Genomic DNA, 24715 nt, shown 5'->3' on the forward strand with positions numbered 1-24715 from the left:
TCTTTTGCTCATTCTTGGTGAGTTTACAAAACCAGCTATCTGCTTTTCTATCTTTTCACAGCTTAACACCCAAGTGAAAATGCATAGAAATTGGCCAGGGGGCGGGGTGGGGGGGTTGGAGGGGTGGGGAAGACCTAAAGCAACCCATTTGGTCCTTATTAAAGTATTGGTGGGCACAGAACGGACACCCAGGATTGTATAGTTCATGGATTGATTGTGGTTTGCTCCAAGATGCATCTGTTCTTAATTAACACAAAACAAGCTTCAGGAATGCCAACCATTTTATTTTGCTCCTGAAATGTTTTCTCTTGCTCATTTTTATCCCCAAGTATTATAAAAGAAAGAAACTCTGATGACTTAGCAGGTAAGCAGTTACACTGCCAACTTGAAGGCAGGTATTTCGAATGCACCAGCTGTTCCATGAGGAAAAGACCAGCAGTCTCCCCACATGGGAATTATAGATTCTGAAAACCCACTGCGGGTCAGCTGTGAGTCGCTCTTGATTAGACAGCAATAAGTGTATGAGTGAGTCATTATATAGGAAGGGAAGGAATATAATCATTGATGAACATAATTTGAATAAAATTCTACTTTTTACCACGTTGCTTTGAACTGGAACAGAGTCACAGTTGACAATCCATTGGTTTTCCAAGGCTGTAAATAACACAAGAAGAAAACTGTCCATTTTTCTCCAGAAGAGCCGCTGGTGAATTTGAACTGTTAAGAGTGGCATGACCACTGGGTTAGTAGCATAACGCCCCACAGACTACACTACAAGACTTTCATTAGTACCACTTTTTACTAGGCAAGAGAAATTCTAAGAGGATTTTTTACTTCTATTTGAGAAAGAAACTTGAAAATAGTATTCAGCCTTTGTTTTACAGTGAGTCCGTAAGGAGGCAGTCTGCACCTCCCACAGTTAAGGGGGCACTGCCCAGCGCCTTCCCTGGCTACAACACACAGTATGTCAGCATCAAACCACCAGAGCTCTGAACCGTGTGTAGAGCCACCTTGATGTGCTTTCGATATCCTTTAGCAAGACGTGTCTTGGGATAAAAGTGTAAAAGCGCTCAAAAAAGCGTTCGTATAAAATTGGTTGTAATTAAGCATTTTGAGCAGGATGAATGAAATAAAGGCATTGTAGGTACACAACCTCACTTGGGGCAACTCAGGAGGGACTAAAACATCTGCGGCAGAGGGTCAGGACTGTAGTCTACAACATGAATTGCAACTCAACATAAAGAATATGTAAATTCTCACCACTGGGCCAACTCACAGCACCACGACAGATGGAAAAGAGATTGAGGCTGTTAACAATTAGAGCTTGCTTGGTTCCACTACCAACACTCTTGGTACCAGCAGTCAAGAAATAAAAAAATGAATTACATTAGGGAAATGTGCTGTCAGGGACCTCTCCAGAGTACTGAAGAGCAACAATGTCAGTCTAGAGACTAAGGTGCACCTGATCCTATCATGGCTTTCACAATTATTTCTTATGCATCAGAGAGTTAGACAATGGCCAAGCATAACAAAAGAAGAATTGACACCTTTGAGTTGGGATGCTGGAGAAGTGTTGAACATACTATGGACTGCCAAGAAAACTAGCAGGTCTGTACTGGAGAAAGTGACACCAAGCTGTTCCTTGGAGGTAAGGATTCTGAGACTCCGTCTCACATATTTTGGCCATATAGTGAGGCAGCACCAGTCTTTGGAGAAGGACATCATGTTTGGAAGGGTCCCCAGATGAGACGGATTGACACAGTAACTGGGATAACAAGGGTAGGTGTATTAGAGACAGTGAGACTGGCTCAGGATAGAGCAGGGTTCAAAGCTATTGTGTATAGGGTATCCATGAGTCGTCCACGAGAAAGCACATAACAAAAACAACAACATATGCACCAACTTCATCAGTGCCTACCATTTGTGCTACTTATACAAAAAGAGAAAGAATGCTGGAAGCTGCTAAAGTCACGTTTTCCAGTCCCCTCATCCCTGTTCATAGCTTTAGCTGTACTTTAGGTTTTATGTGTTATTTAGTATGAATTTGCTAGCTAATTTTTTTGGGTCTACAATACTAAAGAATTTTTCTCATATAAGTGAATGGCAATGGCTTCTTCACTTAATGACATTTCAGTTTATAGGGGCTCCACAGGAACATACTATGGACTTTCAGATAGGGGGGAAACCTTTATTCCCTTCTGTAGGACCACCTACTAGAAGCAGAGTCCTAGTTTAAGCCAGCTGCCTAGCAAATCTTCCTTGGAGAATGTAAATGTATCAAAATCTCCCTGAGATATCACCACAATATCCTCTAGATGTCACCTTGAGAACATTTCAGGAAAAAGACTGCTCCATTTAAAACATGCCTGTATTGATGGGGTGATTCGAAAAAATTCTTCCCAATCACCTCAAAACTAAGTTTAATTCCTAAAACGATCTAATTTCTCTTCCTTGGAGATTTTGAATTTCCTTTTTCGAACAACAGAAACAAAACCTTCCTCTAAGAAGCCTTCCTGGTGGATCCTGATTTCTCATTAATAAAACGAAATTCCTTCTTGAGGTCCTCCCCACAGCATCACCAGTATCTACGGCTAGACGTCTCTTTGCCTGAAGCACCTGAGGGAGGTAGTTGGTAGGTACCTTTGAGTTACAGCTGACCCTCCACAGGGTTTTCAGAGACAGTAAATTGCATAGAAGGAGACTACTATCTCAACTTTCTTCCATGGAGCAGCTGGTGGATTTGAACCATGTGTCTTTAGGTTGGCAGAATAACTCCTTATACCTAAGCCACCAGAATTCCCTTCAGAAGAAGAGAGTAACAAATTTTAAGGCAGAGCATGGGATCAATTCAAATCCCTGTTGAGAATCTGCACTTCTACCCTGTATAGTAGGAACTCAAATGGCCTAATGATAAGAAGCTGCTTAGCAATCTCTAAGGCACATAGTTCGAATCCACCAGCTGCTCCCTGGGAGAAGGATGGGCAATCTCCTCCCGTGTGCTTCAGTGCTTCTGAAAACCCGCTAGAGGGTCAGGTATGAGTTGGGTCCAACTCGATGGCACACAATAAGCCCATATACACTGAATCAGAATCAGTATTTTTAACAAAGGATGAGGAGGGGATAAGGATCATTGAGGGAATATAGATAAAATCCAGACAGCAAGTCCACAGCGCTAGTGAGGAAATACACATTTTCAGCAGGGTGGGGTCAAACCAGACATTGTGGTAGAACAGCAGGTTCGATGTCAGACTGCTAAACCAAAAGGTTGACAGTTTGCAACTACTTGTTGCTCTGAGGGAGAAAGATGAGACAATTTCTTCCCATTAAGATTTACAGCCTTGGAAATCAGAGTAGAGTCATCAGGAGTCAGATGGACGGGCTTTTAATGAGTTTAAGTGGTGTTTTAAAGGCAGAAATTAGTTAAGCTGGAAATTTTACGAGCATTTAATTATAGCTGATTATCCAATCAATCATTTCTCTTTAATATCGCAGTTCAATAACTGACTCATTAGGCCATGAAGTTCATTCAAGCCAAGTGAGCTGTAAGGAAATTCACTGAGGATTTCAAATACATGAGCATCTTAATCAATCGGGAGACCGGGCAACAAATAGAGGAGGATGATTGCAAAAGGCTTCAATGAGTCCTGCATTTTCTATGGTGTTTATCTCTTCATAGAGAGTCTTACTGTATTGATGATTTAAAAAAAAAGAAAACTGACATAAAAAGGTAGGAAAATCTGTCATTGCCATGAAACCAAAGTTATTAGCATTATAAAAAGCTGCAAAGTCAGTCTTATACAACTTTTAGGAGTATCTTTTCTAAGAACCAAAACGTATGTGCAAAAATAAAAGGAGACCCTAGAGATAAAGAAATAGAACTAAAAAGAGACACAGACATAAATGCACAATACTGAAATTCCGCCTTGCTCTTCAAGTCACAGGACTCGGTGCCTAGTGGAAACCTTCTCTGGCAATTCCTACAACTGGGGTATCAGTACCAAGTGCAGACACGACTGTTCCAGTCAGGGGTTGTCAAACTGATTACAACTCACAGCGACCCACAGAAACACTGCTTGGCTGTGTGCAGGTCTGAGCCAGTGTGTCAATCACTGTGTCCGTCCATCTCACTGAGGGTCTTGCTCTTTTTTTGCTGAATTTTTACCAAGAAATCCTGGAACTTATCCCTCCAGGTAGCATGTGCAAAGTTTAGGGGACTAAGTCGTGCCACCCTCACTCTAAGAAGCTTTCTGGCTATATTTCTTCCAAGACAGATTTGCTCATTCTTTCGGCAGTTCATGATCTATTCCATTTCTTTGCAAGCACGACAATTCAAATTCATCAGTTGTTCTCGGGTTTTCCTTACTCAGAGTCTAGCTTTCATGTGCTTATGAGGTGACTAAAATGATCATGCCTTGACTCAAGTTCACCTTAGTCTTCAAAGTGTTATCTTTGCTTTTTACCACTTTATAAGAGGCCTTTTAACTCAACCAATGCCTCAACTGACAGCAAAATAAAGGCCTCTACGATGAATAATAATGATAAGGGAAGCATTCACTCCTTAGAATAATCTACCATGAAAGATCTACAGAGCACCATTTGCCAAGGGATAAATCTTCTGAGACAGGAAGAGCTAAGATAGAAGGATTAAGGGAAATGAGACTCACAGGTATGAAGTGGGATGAGTGCAGTTACAATGTATGCATCCTAACTGATGATTGAATAGAAAACCAGTTAGTTTTATAAATCTTCACTTAAATCATAATAAAACAACAACAAAAGATCTTTAGATTAAGTTTGCCTAGTACAATTTGTTGCATGATATCTTTACTGTGGATCTAAGTAAAATAAAATTCTTGACAATGCCAACCTTGTTTGCATTTATCAGGATTTTGTTTATTGGTCTAGTTGTTAGAATTTTATTTATTTACTTTAGGCTGAAATGTAAACCATCTTAAGAACTAAAAATCTTTGATTTTCAACAATGCTTCAAGTTTTATTCACTTTCAGTAAGCAAGGTTGTGTCATCTACCATCTGCATATGGTAAGTTGGTGATGAGTTTTCTTTCAATTGATGCTAAATGCTTCTTTATTTACCAGCTGAGGCTGCAATTCCAACACCAATCTTCCCTAATATTAAACTATGTAGCACGCCTCCGTGCTGTTCAAGTGATCGCTTCTTAGTTCCACACAAAGTATGCGGTTAAATGCAATTAATTTAATTTCAATAATTAATTAATTAGTTTGGGTTTCTAAAGCTGTAAGTATTTATGAAGCACGCTGTGTCATTTTTCTCTAATGGAGCAGCTTGTGAGTCCAAACAATTAAGTTAAAAGTCTAATGCCTTAGCCAGTTACGGTTCTATGCATAATTTCTTATGATCCAGATAGGTAAATGATTTTGTAGAGTCAATAAAACAAATCACCTTTCTGGTACTCTCTTGTTTTCTATTAAGAACCACCTAACATCAGCAATGATATCCCTGACCCCATGTTCTCTTAATCCAGCTTGAGTTCCCAGCAGTGCCTTGCCAATGTAATGCCACAATTATTTATAAATTATTTAGCAAAATTTCACTTGCATGTTCTTAATGATACTGTTCAGTAATTTATTCCAGTGGGCTAGTTAGGCACAGACATTGCCAACCGATTCTGATAGAATGGTAACTTTGAGCGAACAGAAACGGTGAAACCACCTGATTTGGAGCACTGGGGGTTCTTAAAAAGTAATCTTAACTCTGGTTTCACAGAAAATTGATGCCAAATACAAAACTAATTCTTTTTTAGAAACTGTATTCTATTTATTAAAATAAAATAAGGAAAGGTACTTTTAAAACCGATTAAGGATATGTTGTAAATACCTTCTTTTAGGATCAAGTACCAGTTTTTTTTTTTCAAAACAGACATAAAACTAATTTTAAATACAGAGAGATTTTACTTGTGCAAAATTCTCAAATTATCCTACTCAAGGACCACTAACATTTTTTATCTATCTATGTATCTATCTATGTATCTATCTATCTAATCTATCTATGGTTTGGAAGCAGGAATGGCATCCACTTCCTAAATAACACGCCTCCAGAAAATCTATGAATGCTGATAAATGTCAGTAGTTGTAGAGAGGCTTCTGGCCTTTTGTTCATAGGGTTACTGTGAGTTGTGCTTGACCTGAAGGCAATCAACAACAACACATATAAACGGTGGTTGTTATTGTTAGGTGCCGTTGAGTTGCCTATGACTTATAACAACCCTATGTACAACAGTCTTAAATCCTGCTCTGTCTTGTGCCAATCTCACTGTCCACAACACACCTATTCCCATTACCCCAGTCACTGCATCAACCAGCTTCAGAGAGGATCTTCCTCTCGTGTGCAGTCCCTCCACCCTCCCAAACATGACATTCCTCTCCAAGGGTTGAGGCTCAATATCAAGAAAACAAAGATTCTCACCACTGGGCTAATTGGCAGCATCATGATAGATGGTGATGAGACTGAGACTGTTAACAGCTAGTTTGCTTGGCCCCACAATCAATATTCTGGCACCAGCAGCCAGGATACTAAAAGACGCATTGCGATGGGAAAGTCTGCTGCTAGGGACCTCTCCAAAGTACTAAAGAGCAATAGTGTCACTCTAGAGACTAAGGTGCACCTGATACAGACCATGGTCTTTGTAATCACTATGTGTCAGAGAGCTGGACAATGACTAGGGATGATAGAAGTAGAATTGATGATTTTTGTGGTGTTGGAGAAGAGTATTAAATATACCATGGACTGCTAAGAAAATAAACAGGTTTAACCTAGAGAGGGTTAAACCAGGCTGCTCCATGAAGGCAAGGATTCTGAAGCTTCTGATGTATAAATGGTACAGTAAGCAAAATTATGTAACAGGGAAAGTTATGTTCAGTATATTTTTAAATATGTTTATTAATTAGAGATGTACACAGACACCTTCTTAGATGGTCCTAACCGAAATATTAATATAGCAGTGATCTCCATTTAAAACTTAACACCTCACTTCTACAATATAATTTTTAAACAATACGACTACATTGAATGAGAAATCTATAATCAAAGAATCACACAAAGATATTTTATATCTTAAGTTTATGAAAGGGATTCAAAGTGGTTCATTCTGGTTTTGCACACAAAGGTTAAAACACTAATTCTAATACAGCTTTCCCCCCTAATATAATGCAGTAATAATTTCCTATAAATTATTTACATCTTAATCTGATTGCTCTCTTGCCTAATAATAAGCAATTACAGATATTAAAAAAACACCCCAAACTCACTATGATCAATCTATCCTAACTCTTAACAACTGTGAAGGAGAGAGTAGAAATTCTCCTTAGGGTTTCTAAAGCTCTAAGTATTTATGAAGCACTCTGTGTAAAGCAGCCGGTGAGTCCAAACAATTTACCTTTTGCTTAAAAGTCTAATGTTTTAACCAAAGCACTACCAAAAAGCCTTACACGGATATGCTGTTGTGGTTGTGTACCATGGGACGCGTGGTTTTAAGAGGCAGTTAACTGCACAGGAGGAGAATGATACCCCATCTTTTTCCTACAGAGCAGCTGCTGGATCAAATCACACAGCTGAGCATCGGGGGCATTAATTCTTTCCTACTAAGCCCTCATACATTCATTAGTGACCATATACGTGAAGGGTATTCTAAGACTTCTTAAGATAGAACTGGGCCCCTGACCAATCGAGAAAAAGAAATTCTTTTTATAACAATATTGTAAATCTTTTCTTTTAAACTTGAACAGCCAATAACCTACTTGCTTTCAAGATCCATGCTACAAAATGGAACTAAGTAACTTTCACCTTAATCTTAGACATTATATTTTAAAATTGTCCACTGACTTTATCTTAAACCTTTTCATTTTAAAATTGTCCACTGAACACTGAGCTGTAAACCTAAAAGTTATTATAATGGTGAGTTTTATGTTACATAGGTTTTAATGGGACAAATTAAAAAGAAAAAGGATTTCAGTGGAATCCAGAAATTCTACCGCCAGTGCAAGAGACATCTGGACAGGATCTCATCTGCATGAGGATCTCCAACACGGTTTGCCTCACCAGGTTCTGGACCTGTCCTCATGGACCACATCATGCCTCTCTTGGGATGGGAATAGTGTTTAATTAACTTTGACCCAGGAAGCTGGTTTTGGAGTCTTGGATAACTCTGTTCTTGAAAGGAAGAAGAAATGAACAAAAGCTCACACTCCCCAAGGAGGACTGGGGATCACTGAGCTTGTTCTTCAGAGCCTTTATCTAAGGCATTCATCCAAGGAAAATGCCATGTTAGCATAAAAAAAAAAAAACAACAAAGTTGGGTGGCTCAATAAAGATGAGTTTTGGAACTGATCACAAAGGAGAAATAAGTAAGCACAGGCAGCTCCCAGAACTAATCTATTTATACTCACACTCTACTTACTATCCTCTAACAGACAGCTGGGGCCCTTGCCCTCAGGGCTCAGGCACCAGAGGAGGCCAGATAAACGACTATTTCTAAAGCAGGTAAATGCATGGTCCCTAGTTTCTGTCAAATATGCTGTGGGATTCTCCTTCCCTGAGGACTCAGAACCAGTCCCGCAAGTCTTACAGGTGTAATCACCAAAACAGCAAAGGCTGTTAATACCGGCTGGCCCACATTAGGTCAGCACTAAAGTTAGATTAGAGACCAGTGTGCTTTAAGCTGTCCCCTCTGTAGGGTCAAAAGGACAAGAAGGTAGAAGGGAAAGCTTGGTGCAACTGACATCAGATCCTCGAAGGATGTCCAAAGAGGAAAGAGAAAAGGTACATAATTAAAAACAAACCGAAAGACACTTTAGCAAGAGACAATGATTTCCCACAATCATTTGCAAAGATATGACAAGACTAACATTTCATCTAACACCAAGAAAAGCGCGAAAAGTAAGTGTATATCCAGCACTACCAAGGCTCAGACTTCTCTCCAGATTTGAGGCATAAGCTCTCCCACTGGAAAACAATCTAAAAGGACAGGTAAAGTGGCCACCTTTGCCTGAGCCGCTGTAATGCAGGACCTGTGACATTAACCTTGTACTATTTAGGAGAGATTGCATTCGCAAGGAGGGAGAGGGGAGGAGGTAGAGAATATTGCAAAAGGCAGGCACTGACCCTCAAAGGGTCATCATCAATCACCTGGGGTCAAAGACCTTCAGAATTGTAAGAAGAGGCAGTGAGTAAAGGAAAGAGAGCAGAGAAAAGATCAAAAGGCCTTTGATGGAGGTTATCTCCCTACACAATAGAACCTGCAAAATTGGAACTTCTCTGGAGTCTGAAATCTTCAAGCTTCTAGGGTGAGAGGTTTCAAGAGAGAGAGTTGGGGATTGTTTTTTACCCCTTTTGATTTTTTTTTTTTAAACCTGGATGCTTAAGATGAAAGCCTCGAGTCAGCAGATGGCAGAAGAGGCCTGGAGGCACGAGTGTGCATGGCTGCCAGCTTCATTCTGTCTCAGCAGAGTATTAGCACGATTTTCTTCCCTTGGAGCAAGCACTAGAAGGAGAGTGGACGGAAGACCCTGCCAGACCCGCAGTTGCCAAGTGGCAGAGCGACTCAGCTGGAGCAGCCTCCTGACACTGGATCTTAACTGACGCAAAGGCACTTAACTTCTTCTCTCTTTGTGGACGGTAACCACAGACAGGGAGGTTGGGCGAGGGGCTAACCCCCCTTGTGCTGTGGTATCGATGTAAAAAAATGCAGCTGTCATGTGAATAAAGTAATACGTCCCTAGGTCGATGTCAGTGGAAAAGCAGTCAGGGTCTGTGGATCCTTTCCAAAGGGATGGCGTGCCCTTTGCTACTGTGGCTGTTGCTTAACAAACCTTAGATGATTTAAGGAGCAGATGTATTCACAAGGAGAACCTGGCAGATGCATGTGTGAATCAACGCCACTGGGTTCAGAGCAAACTTTAATTCGGAGAGAGACAGTAAAGCAGGGCCCCACGGAGGCCCCGGCGACCTGCTTGACTACTTCAGTGGTCATTACACTCAAGGTGTATATTGATCCAGGGTCCTTTTTGTCCCATCCCTAGGCTGCCTGTACCAAAGAGCACAATACTGGAAGTAACTAGTGAAGCAAATGGTTTGTGCGCAATGACTAGCCCACAGGGGGCTAATTAAACTCAGCTAGAGTCCCCACAGAAGAAAGGTCTGGTGGTCTCCTTTAAACATGCGGGGTTGGCAGGAATCAGAACCTGCCTGGATGGCAACGACTCTAGAGTGGTTTTGGTTTGAGTATTAAGGAACACAAACAAAGTGAATATTTTGAAAACTCATGGAAGATATTTATAAAAAAGGGGGTGGGGAAGTAATTTTATTATTTAAATAATTAAAACATACCACATAGACCAATGTAAATGGCTTTCAGGTTCCAGGCTGTTTTGATTTAGCCATGCCCTAGATGCCTCCAGCCTGCCCTTGTTAGCATGGATAATTGAGAATCTGCTGTATTTCCATTCTAACATAGTCCCTCTAATGCATTTCAGGCATTCAGATGGGAAACCAACCACCTTCCAGGAATGTAACACACGGCACTAACCTCTGTATAATCCAAAGAAGCCTTCATAGCGTAGCACTTTCTTAAAACAGTCAAAGCTGTTTTTGTACATCAGTTCTCCCACAAAAGAGCCAGTCGATCGCTGGTTTTGCATTCGCGTTTTCACAAGATCAATAGGATATACGGCAGTGGCTCCAACCGCTAAAAGAAAATAATGCCAATATTTTAGAAAGAATTAGGGTCAGTCAGAGGAAGGAGGAAGTAGTGAAGTCAAAGCCAAAGAGAAGACTGAGAAAATAAATTCCTCATGTACTGGTTTTAAAATGGCACTATCTTCCTGTAGTCCTAACAACAACGGTAGATTTTAATTCCAATTTTCCCTTGGAAAAAGGACGTTATAGATGATTTAAATGAAAATCACAGCACTATAACCTAATCTCTTTATTCACATGTCTTTTGGAAAGTTAGTCTGCAGAGATATGAAGGGGAAATAGCACGTATAAGTCCCCGATCACATGCAGATACGGGAAAGAGTGCCCCTTCTTGTCATTTTACCTCTTAGGAACAAATTAGGTGGTAAATGGACTGAACAAAAACTAGAGAAGGCTTGGCCCTCTAACACTTCAAGGGAGAAAAATCACAGAAAAGATAAACGGAACAACACAGATGAAAATTGGCACTCAGCCATGACTAACCTCCAGCAACAGAACCCAGGCCGAACCTGTAAGCTGACTCCGCCACTTGCAGAAGAACTGGTCGAGATGTCCCTCCTGAGACCTTCTGCTTTGCACAGGTGGAAGTCGTGGGGACACAGAGAGAGGGGACAGAGAAAGAAGACAGGAGAAAGTGAGCACGTGTTTTTAAATCAGTCACTGAGTTCCACAGTCTTGAAACAATGAAATTTTCTGGGGGGAAAATGGGGTAAGATTTTGTAAGTTCTCAATTAAAAAGGATTATTATTATTAGTGTTAATGTTTAAAATTTAATTACAACACAATGAAAGGCCTTAGTTAAAACCATTATGAGGCAATTTTCAAATGCTCAAGTCTCATTAGCAATCAAATAGATGCAAATTTGAAAACATCAGTGAGATAATTTTTTACCAAAGGGACAAGTTTTGGTTTTACAGGTTTGTTCTTGTTACTATTGAACAGTAGTGTCTGGTCTAGCAAAAGCTAGTGTGAACATACATTCTCAAACCTAACACTAAATCAAATGTAAACTGCATGGCTTTCACCCTGTCATTCTGCTTTAAAAAAGTTAGGTGATAAAACAGTCATGTATTCAAAAAGGATGAACCTGTAAGAATATTATAATTTGCTCACTGCCACTGAGTCAGCACCAATACTTGACTAATGCTCCTTTAACTTTCAAAGTCTACAAACCGCATGTGAGGAGACTTACTGCCCATCTTTCTCCTGAGGAGCCACTGGTAGATCTGAACTGCCAGAAGAAGGACCCTGGAGTTAACAGCACAACACACTATGACACCAGCGAACCAAGACTATTGAGTAACAAGACTGCTTTAAGAGGAAAATGCTTGGGAAAGGAACTTAAAGTGACTAGAATCTCTTTGCAGTTGCACTGGTATGGAATCATAGTAGCTGACTTGTCCATCTCTCTCTAATAAAAGACTAGAGGCCAATGAAGAAATAATGGTATCATTATTAAAATAGTATAGTATAAAAATTATAACCTTATGTACAAAATAAAATGTAAGATAAATGATGTCAAGAAAAATGTTTATAAAATTATAAATGAAAACACAGTCTAAAAATAAATGGTGAATGGAGGAACATTTGAGAAACTATTCTTTTTAACGTATGTCTGAAATATTTCACAACAGATTTTTAAAAATTAGCTCTAAAAACTATTATATAATGCCACTCTATATTTTATATTAAATTTGTCTGCGCATTGGCCTATGTATGTAAAAATCATACTGGCATTTGAATCAGTCACTCCTAGAAGCCATTCAAAATGTTCACAGTAGCTACAACTAGGTGGGTGTGGGTGGCCTCCCTCTTTGGTCCATCTTATCTTTAGTTCATCTATCAGGTCACTTGGCTGATGTTTTCTGATCCAAGTACTAAGTAGGCCCGACTCTGCTTAGTTTCCGAGACTAGATGAGACCAGGCATGTACAGGGCAGTATGGCCATAGACAGTTGGCTGAAACATTGACCTGTTATTCTTACAATGTTTTTGATGCTAGACCATTCTAGAGTATTGTACTTGTCTGCCCACATAAATAAAACAGTAATTTATGCCAGACAGACTTGTCAAACGAGGGTGGCATATAGTTGGTGTTTAATAAATAACCACTGAATGAATAAATGCATTCAATAAAGTTTGTTTTTCAAAAGCCATGATAATTAAAATCGGTGAACAATGAAAATAATTACCAACTCCAGGTATATCAACCCACTGACTGTTAGCTGCTGTCAAAGTAACTCAACTCCAATACAATGAGATCATTTGGAATCTCCTTAAAAATCGTTTAACTGAAAATAGCTTTACATAAAAATATGCATCTCTGAGAATGTAAAACATTTTTTCTGCAAATTCCAAGGGTGACTCCAATTCTATTCTTGTACAGATGGAAATCAACAGTAACTTCATTTTGACAGACATAGCCATAAGAAAAGCACAATTCTATTTACACAGAATGGATATAAATATGCAATACAGGTAAGCCTCATTTTATTGTGCTTCACTTTATTATACTTTACAGATACTACATTTCTTACAAATTAAAGGTGAGAACCCTGTGTGGAGAAACTCTATTGGTGGCATTTTTCCAACAACTCTGGTTACTCTCTGTCACATTTTGTTAAGCCTCACCACCAACTACTCATATACAAGTTCAAACTGAAGCTAGGGAAAATGAAATCAAATCCATGGGAACCAAAATATGATCTTGAGTCTATCCCACCTGAATTTCAAAACTATCTCAGGAACAGGTTTGAGGCCTTGAACACTAATGAGCGATGACCAGATGAGTTGTGGCAGGATATTAAGAATATCATCCAGGAAGAGTGAAAAAGGTCATTACAAAGACAGAGGAGGAAGTAAAGACTAAAATGGATGTCAGAAGAGACTCTGAAAATCACACTAGAACACTGAGAAAAAAGTAGAGGGAAGAAATAAAGATATTAAGGAGCTGAAAAGAAGATTTCAAAGGACAGCGCAGAAGACCAAGTATTATAGTGAAATGAGCAAAGACCTGGAGTCAGAAAATCAAAGGGGCCAAACCCACTCAGCATTTCTTAAGCTCAAGGAACTGAAGAACAAATTGAAGCCTCGAGTTGCAATACTTAAAGATGCTTTGAGCAGAATATTAAATGATTCAGGAAGCATTAAAAGAAGATGGAAAGAATATAGAGTCACTGTACCAAAAGGAATTGACAGACACAAAACAATTTCATGAAACAATATATGAGCAAGAGACTGTGCTGATGGTGGAGGTCTAAGCTGCTTTGAAAGAACTGGCAAAAAATAAAGCCCCAGGAATTGATGGTATACCAAATGATATATTTCACTAACGGATGCTACCCTTCATGTACTCACCAAGGTGTGCCAAGAAATCTGGAGAACAACCACTTGGCCAACTAACTGGAAGTGATCTCTATTTGTTCCCATTCCAAAGAAAGGTGACCAGACAGTGTGTGGAAATTATCAAACAATATCATTAATATCACATGCAAGCAAGATTCTGCTGAAGATTATCGAAAAATGGCTGGAGAAGCACATCAGAGAACTGCCAGAAGTGCAGGCTAGCTTTAGAAGGGGTCATGGAACTAGGGATATTGTAGCTAATGTTAGATGGATCTTGGCTGAAACCAGGGAGTACCAGAGGAATGTCTATCTGTGCTTCATTGATTATGCAAAGGTGCTTGACTAAGTGGATCACAACAAACTGTGCCTAACTGTAAGAAGAATATGAATCCCAGAATATTTGATCATGCTAATGCAAAACCTATACTCAAACAAGGCAGCAGCTGTCAAAACAGAGCATGGGAACACTATATGGTTCAAAACTGGGAAGGGTATACACCAGGCATATGTCCTATCTCCATACCTTTTCAATCTATATGCAGAACAAATTATCCAGGAGACTGGGCTCTATGAGGAGAAATATGGCATAAGGATTGGAGGAAGACTCATCAACAATCTGTGTTGTGCAGATGATACAACCCTGCTTGCTCAAACTGAGGAGGACCTGAAGCACTTGCTGCAAAAGGTCAAGGACTGTAGCCTTCAATGTGGATTGAAGCTTAATATCAAGAAAACAGATTCTCACTACTGGGCTGATTGGCAGCATCATGATAGATGGTTAAGAGACTGAAATTGTTCATAGCTTTAATCTTCTTGGCTCCAAAATCAACACTCTTGGCACCAGCACACAGGAAATTAAAAGACATATTGCGATGGGAAAGCCTGCAGTTAGAGACCTCTCCAAAGTACTGAAGAGCAATGATGTCAATCTGGAGACTAAGGTGCACATGATACAGGCCATGGTCTTTGCAATCTCTCACTATGCATCAGAGAGTTGGACAATGACTAGGGATGATAGAAGGAAAATTGATGCCTTTGAACTGTGGTGTTGGAGAAGAGTATTGAATATACCATGGACTGCTAAAAGAATGAGCATGTTTGTCCTGGAGAGGGTGAAGCCGGGCTGCTCCTTGAAGGCAAGGATTCTGAAGCTTCATCTGACATACTTTGGACATGTAGCAAGGAGGGACCATTCCTTAGAGAGAGATGTCATGCTTGGGAGGGTGGAGGGACAGCACAGGAGAAGAAGATCCTCGATGTGATAGATTAATTCAGTGACTGGGGTAATGGGAGTAGGTTTGTAAGAGACGGTGAGATTGGCACAGGATAGAGCAGGGTTTAGAGCTGTTGTATATGGGGTCACTATGAGTCGCAGCACCTGGATGGCACATAACAACAACAACATAATAACTCAGACTTTTCAAAAAATGTCATCACATACTCAGTAAATTAGAGTGTAGTGTAAACATGACTGGGGAACTGAAAAATTTGTGTGACTTGCTTTCTTCTGATATTAACTTTTCTGGAATGGTCTGGAACTAAACTCAAAATACCTTGGATTATACCTGTACTTAGAAAGCTCTGGCATTAAAATATTCTGAAAATTATGTGGAAAGAGGAACTGAGACAAAATAAACCTCAGACATTTTATTTCACTTTCCTTCTGACTGGAATTTAGCATGTGCTGGAAACAAAGCAAGAAAGATTCCTCCTTCACTCCCATCTAGGATGAATGTTAAAAGCACCACACAGCACTGGGGTAGGCAGCCCTCTGCTTTCCAGGCAGAATCCGGTCAATGGCCTGACTGGCTCTGGTGTGAATTCTGTCGGCCCCACGAGGGTCCCAGCGGTGACACAGATTCCGCCGAGGCCATGTTGAAGGCTTCATCCTCTGAACAGCAGCCAGTCATTTCCTGCTGTAAATCTCATCAATCTGGTCTAACGCTTCCCTGGCCAGTATCAACAAGCACCCATCACAAAGCCTCCAAAGCTACACAAGACATAAAGGAAAAAAATGTGGGATACCACTGCTTGCTGGAGAACGGGAGAGAATCTTAAAACCAAACCCCAAAACCAACCTCTGCTTTTTCTTAATCCCCAAATTTCTACAAGAGTGGGTAGCAGAGAGAAGATGAGGTAATTATCTCTTAAGCAGTGTTTAGAAATCAAAGACAGGGCAGAGATGCTGCTTCTGCCTCTGCATGTGATCCTGAAGTTCTCACTTCTGCACTGGGACAAATCTGCTGCCCCTTTTAACAGGGGCCAGCTGGTTTTGCAAAGGTGCCTCCTCCAGATTTACTGAGCACACACCCACCACTTTAAGTCACATGCGGAACACACAACTCACCACGGCATTCGGGTGGGAGAGAGCTGAAAGGAGGGGGTCCTGGCTCAAAGCCTGTCAGTCCTAAAAATGTAGCCCGCATCAACCCATTGTGGTCAAACTGGCGTCTCTGCATAGACCCTGAGCTCCAAGCCAAGAAATGTTAAGTCTCACAGGATTCGGGGATGGCTTTGCCTTAAAGGAGGTATTTTTCTTAGACGACGCTCGGCTGCGAGCAGATTTCTTTTACAAACACTGAGCGAGTACAACAGACGCAATGAAGGGCTTTTATGCTCTGCTCCTGAGCAACAGAGGGCCGAGCAAGAGTTAAAGGAGGAGGTCCCACGTCTTGACTTTCTGACTCCTGCAACTTCCAGAGATTGCTTTCTGTTAACCATAAAATAAAATTTAGCATTCCTAAAATTGTTTCCACATAGCTTATGAATCCTTTCACAGAGAAAATAAGTCTAAAAGCCTTCAAACTAGGACTCCAGACTAAACAAAATTATCTCATTTTGATATTCAGAAAAACGGAAGGCACTGAAGTTAGACAATATGCTGACAAAGCACCTTTCTCCCAAGCAAAGATGGCTTTCATTTAGCACCCCTGACGGCTGACAGTGACATCAGCAACCAAGCAGAGCTCCTTCCCACACTCTCCAAGGAAGATTTGGAGATGTAAAGATCTCCATACTGGCAGAGTGAATGCTTCCAACTCTGTGAGTCTTTGAAAGAAACAAGTAAATGACAAACTGTCTCTTGAACAGGATATCTCCAAGGCCTTTACCTTTTAGTTTTTTAAAATTGATCCAGATTTTACAGGCAAAATAGAAAGTGGTGAGTCTGATACGAATGCCAAGAAGGCAAATGCAAATGGGCTGGGGGACTCCAGTGCAGAACAACTAGGGATGGGGCTTGCTAATCATCACCCACCTGCCGCTGCGCCTCAGCCAAGTGCAAGGGCAGAGTTCCCTCTTCCAGAGGGGCAATCCGTTCAATATCTGCTAAGGTCATTCGCCTGCAGGGAAAAACAAATACAAACAAGAACATAAATCCAACTTACCACAATTTACAAAATGGCATTATTTGAAGATGATCATTTGTATGCCCGATATGTCAGAGCACCCTTGACTCTTTCCCCCAGATTCTTACTCTTACCCTCAGATTCCATACTCTTCTTATTCCCAATTCCTAATCTCCCTTTATTAAACTGATTTAAAAAATAAAAAAGCCAACTTACCCCCGTGGCTCATATAAATCTGATAACTGAAACAAGATGTCAACTTCCATGGGTGTAACTTGACCAAATTTCTGAGCTGCCAGAACAAACTCCTCTGTAGGGAAGGAGGGGAAAAGTTGAAGGAGAAAGATTCAAGAAGGAACTACTTGAATCCAAGGCACTGGAATGAATGAACATCACAAAACTTTACAGAACTCAAATCAACCCAGGGAGGCTCAGAATATCTCCATCTCATCCTCTCTTTAGAAAGCGGGTGCAGCACGTGCTCCAACAGTTCAAAAGCTCAATACCATCTGAAGGCTCAGCACAAATGACACGGGATGGGATTTAAGTTGCAGGTCAGGGAAACCAAGGATGCTGATATGAAACCCTATATGCCCAGGCCCCAGGGCATATTTAAGCAAGCTATGGAGTTCCTAAGGAAATTCTCTCTTAAAAAACAAAACAAAACACAAGAACAGAAAACACACAACAAAAACCAAACCATCAAAATGTTGACAGATCTTGTTTCGAGACTACAGATCCAGGAACAGTATGACTAATATAAGTTTATGGGATTCTTCTGCTGAAGGCCACTTTCGACGCTGCCAATTGAGCTCAAATTCCTCCAAGATTTGAGCACATTAAAACAAATACAAATCCATTTCACATTTTTCTCTCGTCCAAAAGCTGTATTTAGTTTACTTAAAACTTGATGAAGCTATTTTTGTGTTTGCTTTTGTTTTTTCTGCCCTGGAGATGGAGACTATACATATCATTTCCAGTCATATGTGTCCAAAGGATAGAAAAATCCATAGTAAGATCTTTTGGTTGCCTTCTTAACCTTAATTATACTACCCCAAGATTCTTTCAGGCAAGAATTCAGCGATGTTCTCACTCACCCTTTGTCACTTCGACATCTTTCCTGTTACCAGCCAGAGTACTGTAGATCTTTCTAATGAGTTCCATGTTGTTAAGGAGCGAATTAAATCCATTAAAGTAGGAGAAACTAACTTGATGGGATATAGTACCTCCAGCAGCCTAAAAAAAAAAATGTTGCAAATAAGAGAGGGAAGAAGAAAAAACAAACCAAACATTTATAGAATACAGAAGATTCAGAAGTATATATATCAAGTGCTACTTCAGAAGTAATCTGAGAATGCATGTGCAAGAATAGCCATGATTATTTTCTTTTACATCAAGAAGGGGGAAAACCCAATAAATGATTTTTAAAAGTAACTGCAACTAATCATGACCAGAACTTGCACTCTCCAGACAAATTCTAGAAAACTAAATAAGTGCATGTGTAGGATTATAACAACAGGACCAGTAGTAATTTAGAGAGTTCAGATTTCAATTGGAAATGTTTTATAAGTTGGTTTATTCCATCTAATGAGCAAATCTTAAAGGCTTAGGCATGCAAAGCTGTATTATATATACTCACAGATGCAAAACTATTATAGAAATGCAAACATACTGTGAAAAGTGGTCAATCTAACATTAATATCAAGACTTGTCATGGTACGTATAAGAAGCAATAAATAATCATTTAAGCACAGACTTTATATTGGTGGGATTTCTAGCAAACAAGTGTATTATGGTAAAATTATGAGATGTCATGTGCTTTGATAGGGGTTAAACCCACTCAGAATTCTGATAATCAGAATTTGTAAGAAACCATATATCTTTACAAGGGACAGGAAAAACAGAGAGCATGTCCATTATGAATGAGACTTCAGTTTGGGTTTCAAATTCTAGGCTTTTCTAACAAGGCAAAATATTTTCATTAGGAAAGCACTTCTTTATAAGGTAACAACCACATAAATCTCCACTTAGTAATCATTTAAAATAGCTGACATGAGAGTTTAAAATGGAGTAGGGAATGGGACCAAGAGAAAGAGCCAGATTAACACAGTGCCAAAGAGGAAAAGGTCACGTCAGGATGCCACGTCTTTTTAAAAGAACCAAGGGGGGTGGGCACGAAGAAGATGAGTAAAAGCAAGTGCCTACTGTGGTAAGCCCTGGGGAAATCCAGATGATGGTGAGAACACATTAAGTATTCTGCTTGGGATTGATCAAAGAGGGGTTAGCACTGGGCAATGGTCCCTAATGGGCAAGGGTCAGAATTATCTAGAAAGTTTTGGAAACCATAGGCTCCAAGACTTCATTTATAGAGGCTAAAATGATCATGCTTCAAAGAAACTTTGGGGTCTATATTTTTCTGGTTAATATTTGGTGATTCTGATACTCCAACCAAAGCCTAGGAATTACCAGATGATGTTTTAAGACATCTCTGAGATCCATGAGGTTAAGGGCATGCACTAAGACAGACATTCCGTGATTGACATCAGTGGGGCTATTGTATTTGCTGCTGCTGCAGCATCAACACATACACACAATGAATGCGTGAATACAAGGTTTGGTGTTAATATTTCCCTACTCCAGCAAGCAATATTAGGATGAAGAGTTTTTTTTAAAGTTTTCATTGGAAAATAAATTGAAGTAGAGAGCAGCATTTTACATACATCAAAATATAAAACAGCCTTAACACAGAACTGCAAAAATTATTTTCTTTTCCCTTTAACCAGTTAATACCTTTCTTTAAGTGGTGAAGGACAGATTTAAAACACCACCACCAACAAAAAAATAACAACCCAGCATTCCATTACTCACTAAAACTTGCCAAAACACACAGCTGTAAGCATGGTAATATATTATGTCTCATTAAGAAAATGTTAATGTTTAAACTGAAAATCTATGTATAATTTGTAAGACTTATTTTCACAATCATTTATTTAGTGAGCTTAAACGAGGCAGAATAAACTGCTTTATTAGAGCAAACCGTGCATAACTTACAGCTACTAGACATTCTTCTACAAAAGGTGTCAAGACATGGGGGCGAATGGTGACCATGATGTCCCGGAAGTCAAGGGCTGTGATTCTTCCGGTCCTGGCGCTGTCCCGCTGCACAAATGCTTGCTTTGCATGCTCCAACTGCATTTCCTACAAATAAAGAAGGTGGAACCCTTACTACATGTTTCTCATTTAATTACTAAAAATGACCGATCATTTCAAAATTAGGATGCTAGAAGAGAAATTACACCTTGATTTAACAAGCCCCTCAATTGCTTGTTATATTGTGCCCAAGAGAGAAAACTTTGCTCCAACTAGTGAACACATCATGAGAAAATGTAGTTCACCTTAAATCTATTTGGAGAAATCAAATCATTTTTTGTTTTTTGATTGAGTCCAAAGATACAACGAAAATAAACAGAAGTGAAGTTTGACAGGTTCAAAGATCTGCCCAAATCTGACTTAGGTGATGCATAAGATGACAGGGAAATGCCTGCTGGAACAGTAACCTCTTTCTAAAGAGGAAAGAAAATAAAAAAAAAATCTTCATGTCAATTGGGTGCAAATGTGATATAACAACAGACTGAAAGAGAAGTTCTCCTCTTAAAAATGGTCTTCCTGACATTTGGAGCTCGTTAAGGCTTTGTTCTGAGCACTGCTCATGGTTAGCGGCATCCCTGGCCTTTTCCCACTTGATAGCAAGAGCAAGACAATACAAATGTCTCCAGCACTAGCAAAGGTCCCTTTTTGTTGCTGTTGTTGTTTGATGCCATTGAGTTGACCATGACTCAGAGACCCTATGAGCACCAGATCTGAACCTTGCCCTATCTTGTGCCATCCTCTCGATATCTGATATGCTGAAGCCCATCGTTACACTCCTTGTGTCAATGCTTCCTATTCAAAGTTTCCCTCTCCTTCTCTGACCCTCATCCTTCCCAGCATGCTGTCTTTTTCCCAATGACTGGCCTCTACTGACAACATGCTTAATTACTCCAGTTGAGGACTACTGGTCTAAAAAGGGAGCTGACAGCATGTGGGCCAGAAGATGTAAAATCATGGCAGTCCCTCTGGATATATGTTTTAACCCATATGCTTTATGGACAGGAGGCCCAATTTTAGTGTGCTGTTGCTATATACATGGGATAGAGATACACATAAAATATAGCCTCCCTTCAAAAACCAGTCTGAGTCACGCACAAGCATCCTCTCTGCAGAGAATGTTTATTATCTTCTTCATATTAGTCTATCCATTTCCTACACTAGTTCACAACTAGGGTGAGATCTAATCCCCATGTAATTTCAAAGGTATTACTTTTAACATGCTGCCGCATACTCTTTAAATTGACAACCGTGCTTAGAAACACATTTGCCATCATTTGTGGCAACATGTTAATAGCCTCTCTTTGATCTCTCTCACTGATCCAACTCATAGAACCAATTCATAGTTGATCCTCCAGTGGGTTTCTTAAATCTGTAAATCACACGGGAGGAGACAGCCCATCTTTCTTCCATGGAGCTGCTGATGGATTTTAGTCCCCAGAGAGAGGCCAATTTTGAATTATCAGCCTAGCTCTCTACAGATTATGCCAAGTTTACATCTAGAATTAGCCAGCTGGACTCAGTATGGTGGCCCCAATTTTGTTGGCCACATCCAAAGTATCACTATCAGGAGGAAGTGGAACACAGTTCTTCTTTTCTCCAAGGACCTTGCCTCATCAAGGTGACCCTGTCTACATCAATGTTAAAGTGCTTCTTCACATCTTGTTTGATCTGTTGCTTGTTGGCCCTGACATCCACAGTGAACCCAAGTATGTTGTTATCTTCTGTCTTCTTCATGGTCGACTCTGTGGTCATGATGATGGCACAGTGGTCAAGCTTGTCTTCCTTGGGGTGCTCTTCTGGGGGGTACCTCGGTTGCCTTCAGAGTTTCAGTGTCTTTGATTGCCAAAAGGTAGGTGATAAGACATGCATATATTGTTGTACGGCTTTGGATGGCCTTCAGGACTGCCTTCTTGGCCTTTTAACGCTTTTGCTTTGGCTTCAGTTTTGGGAGGGGTAAAGGCTTCCGTCTTGGGTTTTGGTGCTGTCTTCATAAAAGGGGTCCAGAGCTCGCTTTTAATAATTGTTGTTGTTAGGTGTCAATGAGTCAAGCTGAGTCATAGAGGCCCTATAAACAACAGATCTGAAACCCAGTCCTATCCTGTGAAAGCCTCATCTCTGATACATGAGCCCATTGCACTTTTTATGACTCTTAATAACTGAATTACTTAATGATATGTTTATTAGATAACAAAAAGGAATTATTTAGGGTTTTTTGTGTGTACTTGTTTGTCTTGTTTGGTGAGGTAATGTCTTTGTTTCCACCACTACAAGCTGCCGGTGGACTAATTCCAACTTATAGCAACTCCATGTGCACCAGAGTAGAGCCATGCTCCATTCAGGTTTTCAATGGCTTATTCTTTGGCTGTAGACTGGCAAGAGATTTCTTCTGAGGTGCCTCACTTAGGAGATTATAAGGGTGGCAAAGGGCAGTGAGCGATTAAGGTCTGTTGTTCACAGGGTTACTGCCAGTTGTAGCTGACTTGATGGTGCTTAACAACCTCCCCACCTAGCCAAAATCAACTGACCAAATTGCACCTGGCTACTAGCTTGAATCTCAATGAGAAGGCTTGTGACTTAGTTTACCTGGCAATATAGAAAAGTGCTTATGTTTCTGAATTTCTCTCTAGCCCACTTATGGTACTGAGCCAACTAGATAAAGTAGCTATAAGTAAGCCTGACTTACAATAATAGTAGCTTCCGCTATTTAGCAATTTTCCTAGTTTGTAACTTTAAATTGAGTCTTTGGGATGTTCAGATCATTATACTAAAAAAAAAAAAAAATTAAAAAAAAATCACCTTTTATTGGCTGTTTCCTATTTTGAGGAAGTTTTGAGCAAGAAGAGCCAGTTCAGCCTGTTTTGATTGCCAAATTGGGAAGTAGATGCCGACACAGAAGCGATGTTCACACTGGGGACAGAAGGTATGTTTGTAATGAGGATACACAGGAAAACCCTTCATGCACTTGGGTCAAGTAGAAGGCTGATGGCTGCTAGCTCTGAATTCAAAACCGGTAATTTGGGCAGAAAGCTTTCAATCTGCATGAGATAATGTTGTTGTTGTTATAATGTTCATTTCCAAAATAAAGAAAAACAGGTTGGAAAAACAAGTCATGCATGTTGGTGACAGGAGAACCGGTGTGTGTGTGGGGGGGGGGGCTGAGAATCCATGGTTACATCACAACATCTGAGGTTAAATAACTATGGGGGGGTGGAAACCCCATTTGGGTATCAATACGTCCTTGCTTCACATAGGTAATGATTAGACTCGCTCTCGGTATTTCTTGTGTAAAAGTAACTATAGACAAGCCAGGTTTTTAATACAATATGTTTAAGTATTCAAGCTTTGGAACTATTCAACAATGAAACACCACGTAAAAGTAACGGGTTCCACATCACTAGAAATATTTGGTGAACTGCAGGCTGGAAAACACCTGCCACAGAATTGATCTGATTTCACTTCGCTTCAATAGAGGGAAAGCAATATGGTATGGTGACATAAGTAAATTATTTGGAATTGCACGGTGCAAAGCTCAAATACCAGTCCTGACAACATGAGTTGCAATCTTAGGAACGAGTGTTTGCAGTAGAGGGCCCTGAGTTCTCTTCTACAAAACAAGTACACCACCATTTGCTTCACAAACTAGAGGTCAGGTAAGGTAGCAATTTAATAAATGGTAGCTTTGGTTTTTGTGGAGGTGAAGGTTTTAATGATTAACCTCTTAGGACCCTTCTAATATAAGTTCTACAAGTTCTTCTGAAAATGACTTAGGAGGGCATAGCAGTTCTGTAGAGTCATTTTGAACTAGCAGGAGTAGGAAGAGAAAGATCAGACACGATGGACGGTAACAGGGGAATGTGTGAACACTTACACAGGGTAAGGGCTAGCCCTACACTTCAAAGACTGCCTGATCATAATTATGTGAAGAAATTATTCTTATCATCTTCATTTTATAAAGAGGCGCCTGTAACTTACCAAGGTTAAGATACTTATCCAAAGTCATACTGCTAGGAAATGGCACAGCAGAGATTCACACCAAGGATTCCTAACTACTAAATTATAACAGCATTGGGTAAAATTATACGTAAGACTATCAAATATTGATATCAGAACAGATTTGGACAGAAAAAATGAAAAAAAGTCCT

At 40.0% G+C, this 24715-nt stretch overlaps 1 protein-coding gene across 3 annotated transcripts in view; it reads right to left on the reverse strand.

The window, feature by feature from the left end:
- The window catches only part of SLC25A13 (solute carrier family 25 (aspartate/glutamate carrier), member 13), a 220490-nt gene that overhangs the window by 72393 nt on the left and 123382 nt on the right, over window positions 1-24715 (reverse strand). For 2 of the 3 annotated variants that reach the window (XM_006880228.1, XM_006880229.1), the window contains 6 exons: window positions 20475-20621; window positions 18521-18659; window positions 17640-17733; window positions 17333-17417; window positions 11216-11300; window positions 10563-10721 (listed from right to left, as the gene is read on the reverse strand). In XM_006880228.1, the coding sequence (XP_006880290.1) occupies window positions 10563-10721; window positions 11216-11300; window positions 17333-17417; window positions 17640-17733; window positions 18521-18659; window positions 20475-20621 (709 nt within the window). Of the gene's footprint in view, window positions 1-10562; window positions 10722-11215; window positions 11304-17332; window positions 17418-17639; window positions 17734-18520; window positions 18660-20474; window positions 20622-24715 lie in introns of all 3 variants that reach the window. The other variant, XM_006880227.1, reaches the window with a different exon arrangement.

Source organism: Elephantulus edwardii, unplaced genomic scaffold, assembly GCF_000299155.1.
Source record: "Elephantulus edwardii isolate Elephantulus edwardi_28Jun2011 unplaced genomic scaffold, EleEdw1.0 scaffold00007, whole genome shotgun sequence".
NCBI classification, from domain to species: Eukaryota; Metazoa; Chordata; class Mammalia; order Macroscelidea; family Macroscelididae; genus Elephantulus; species Elephantulus edwardii.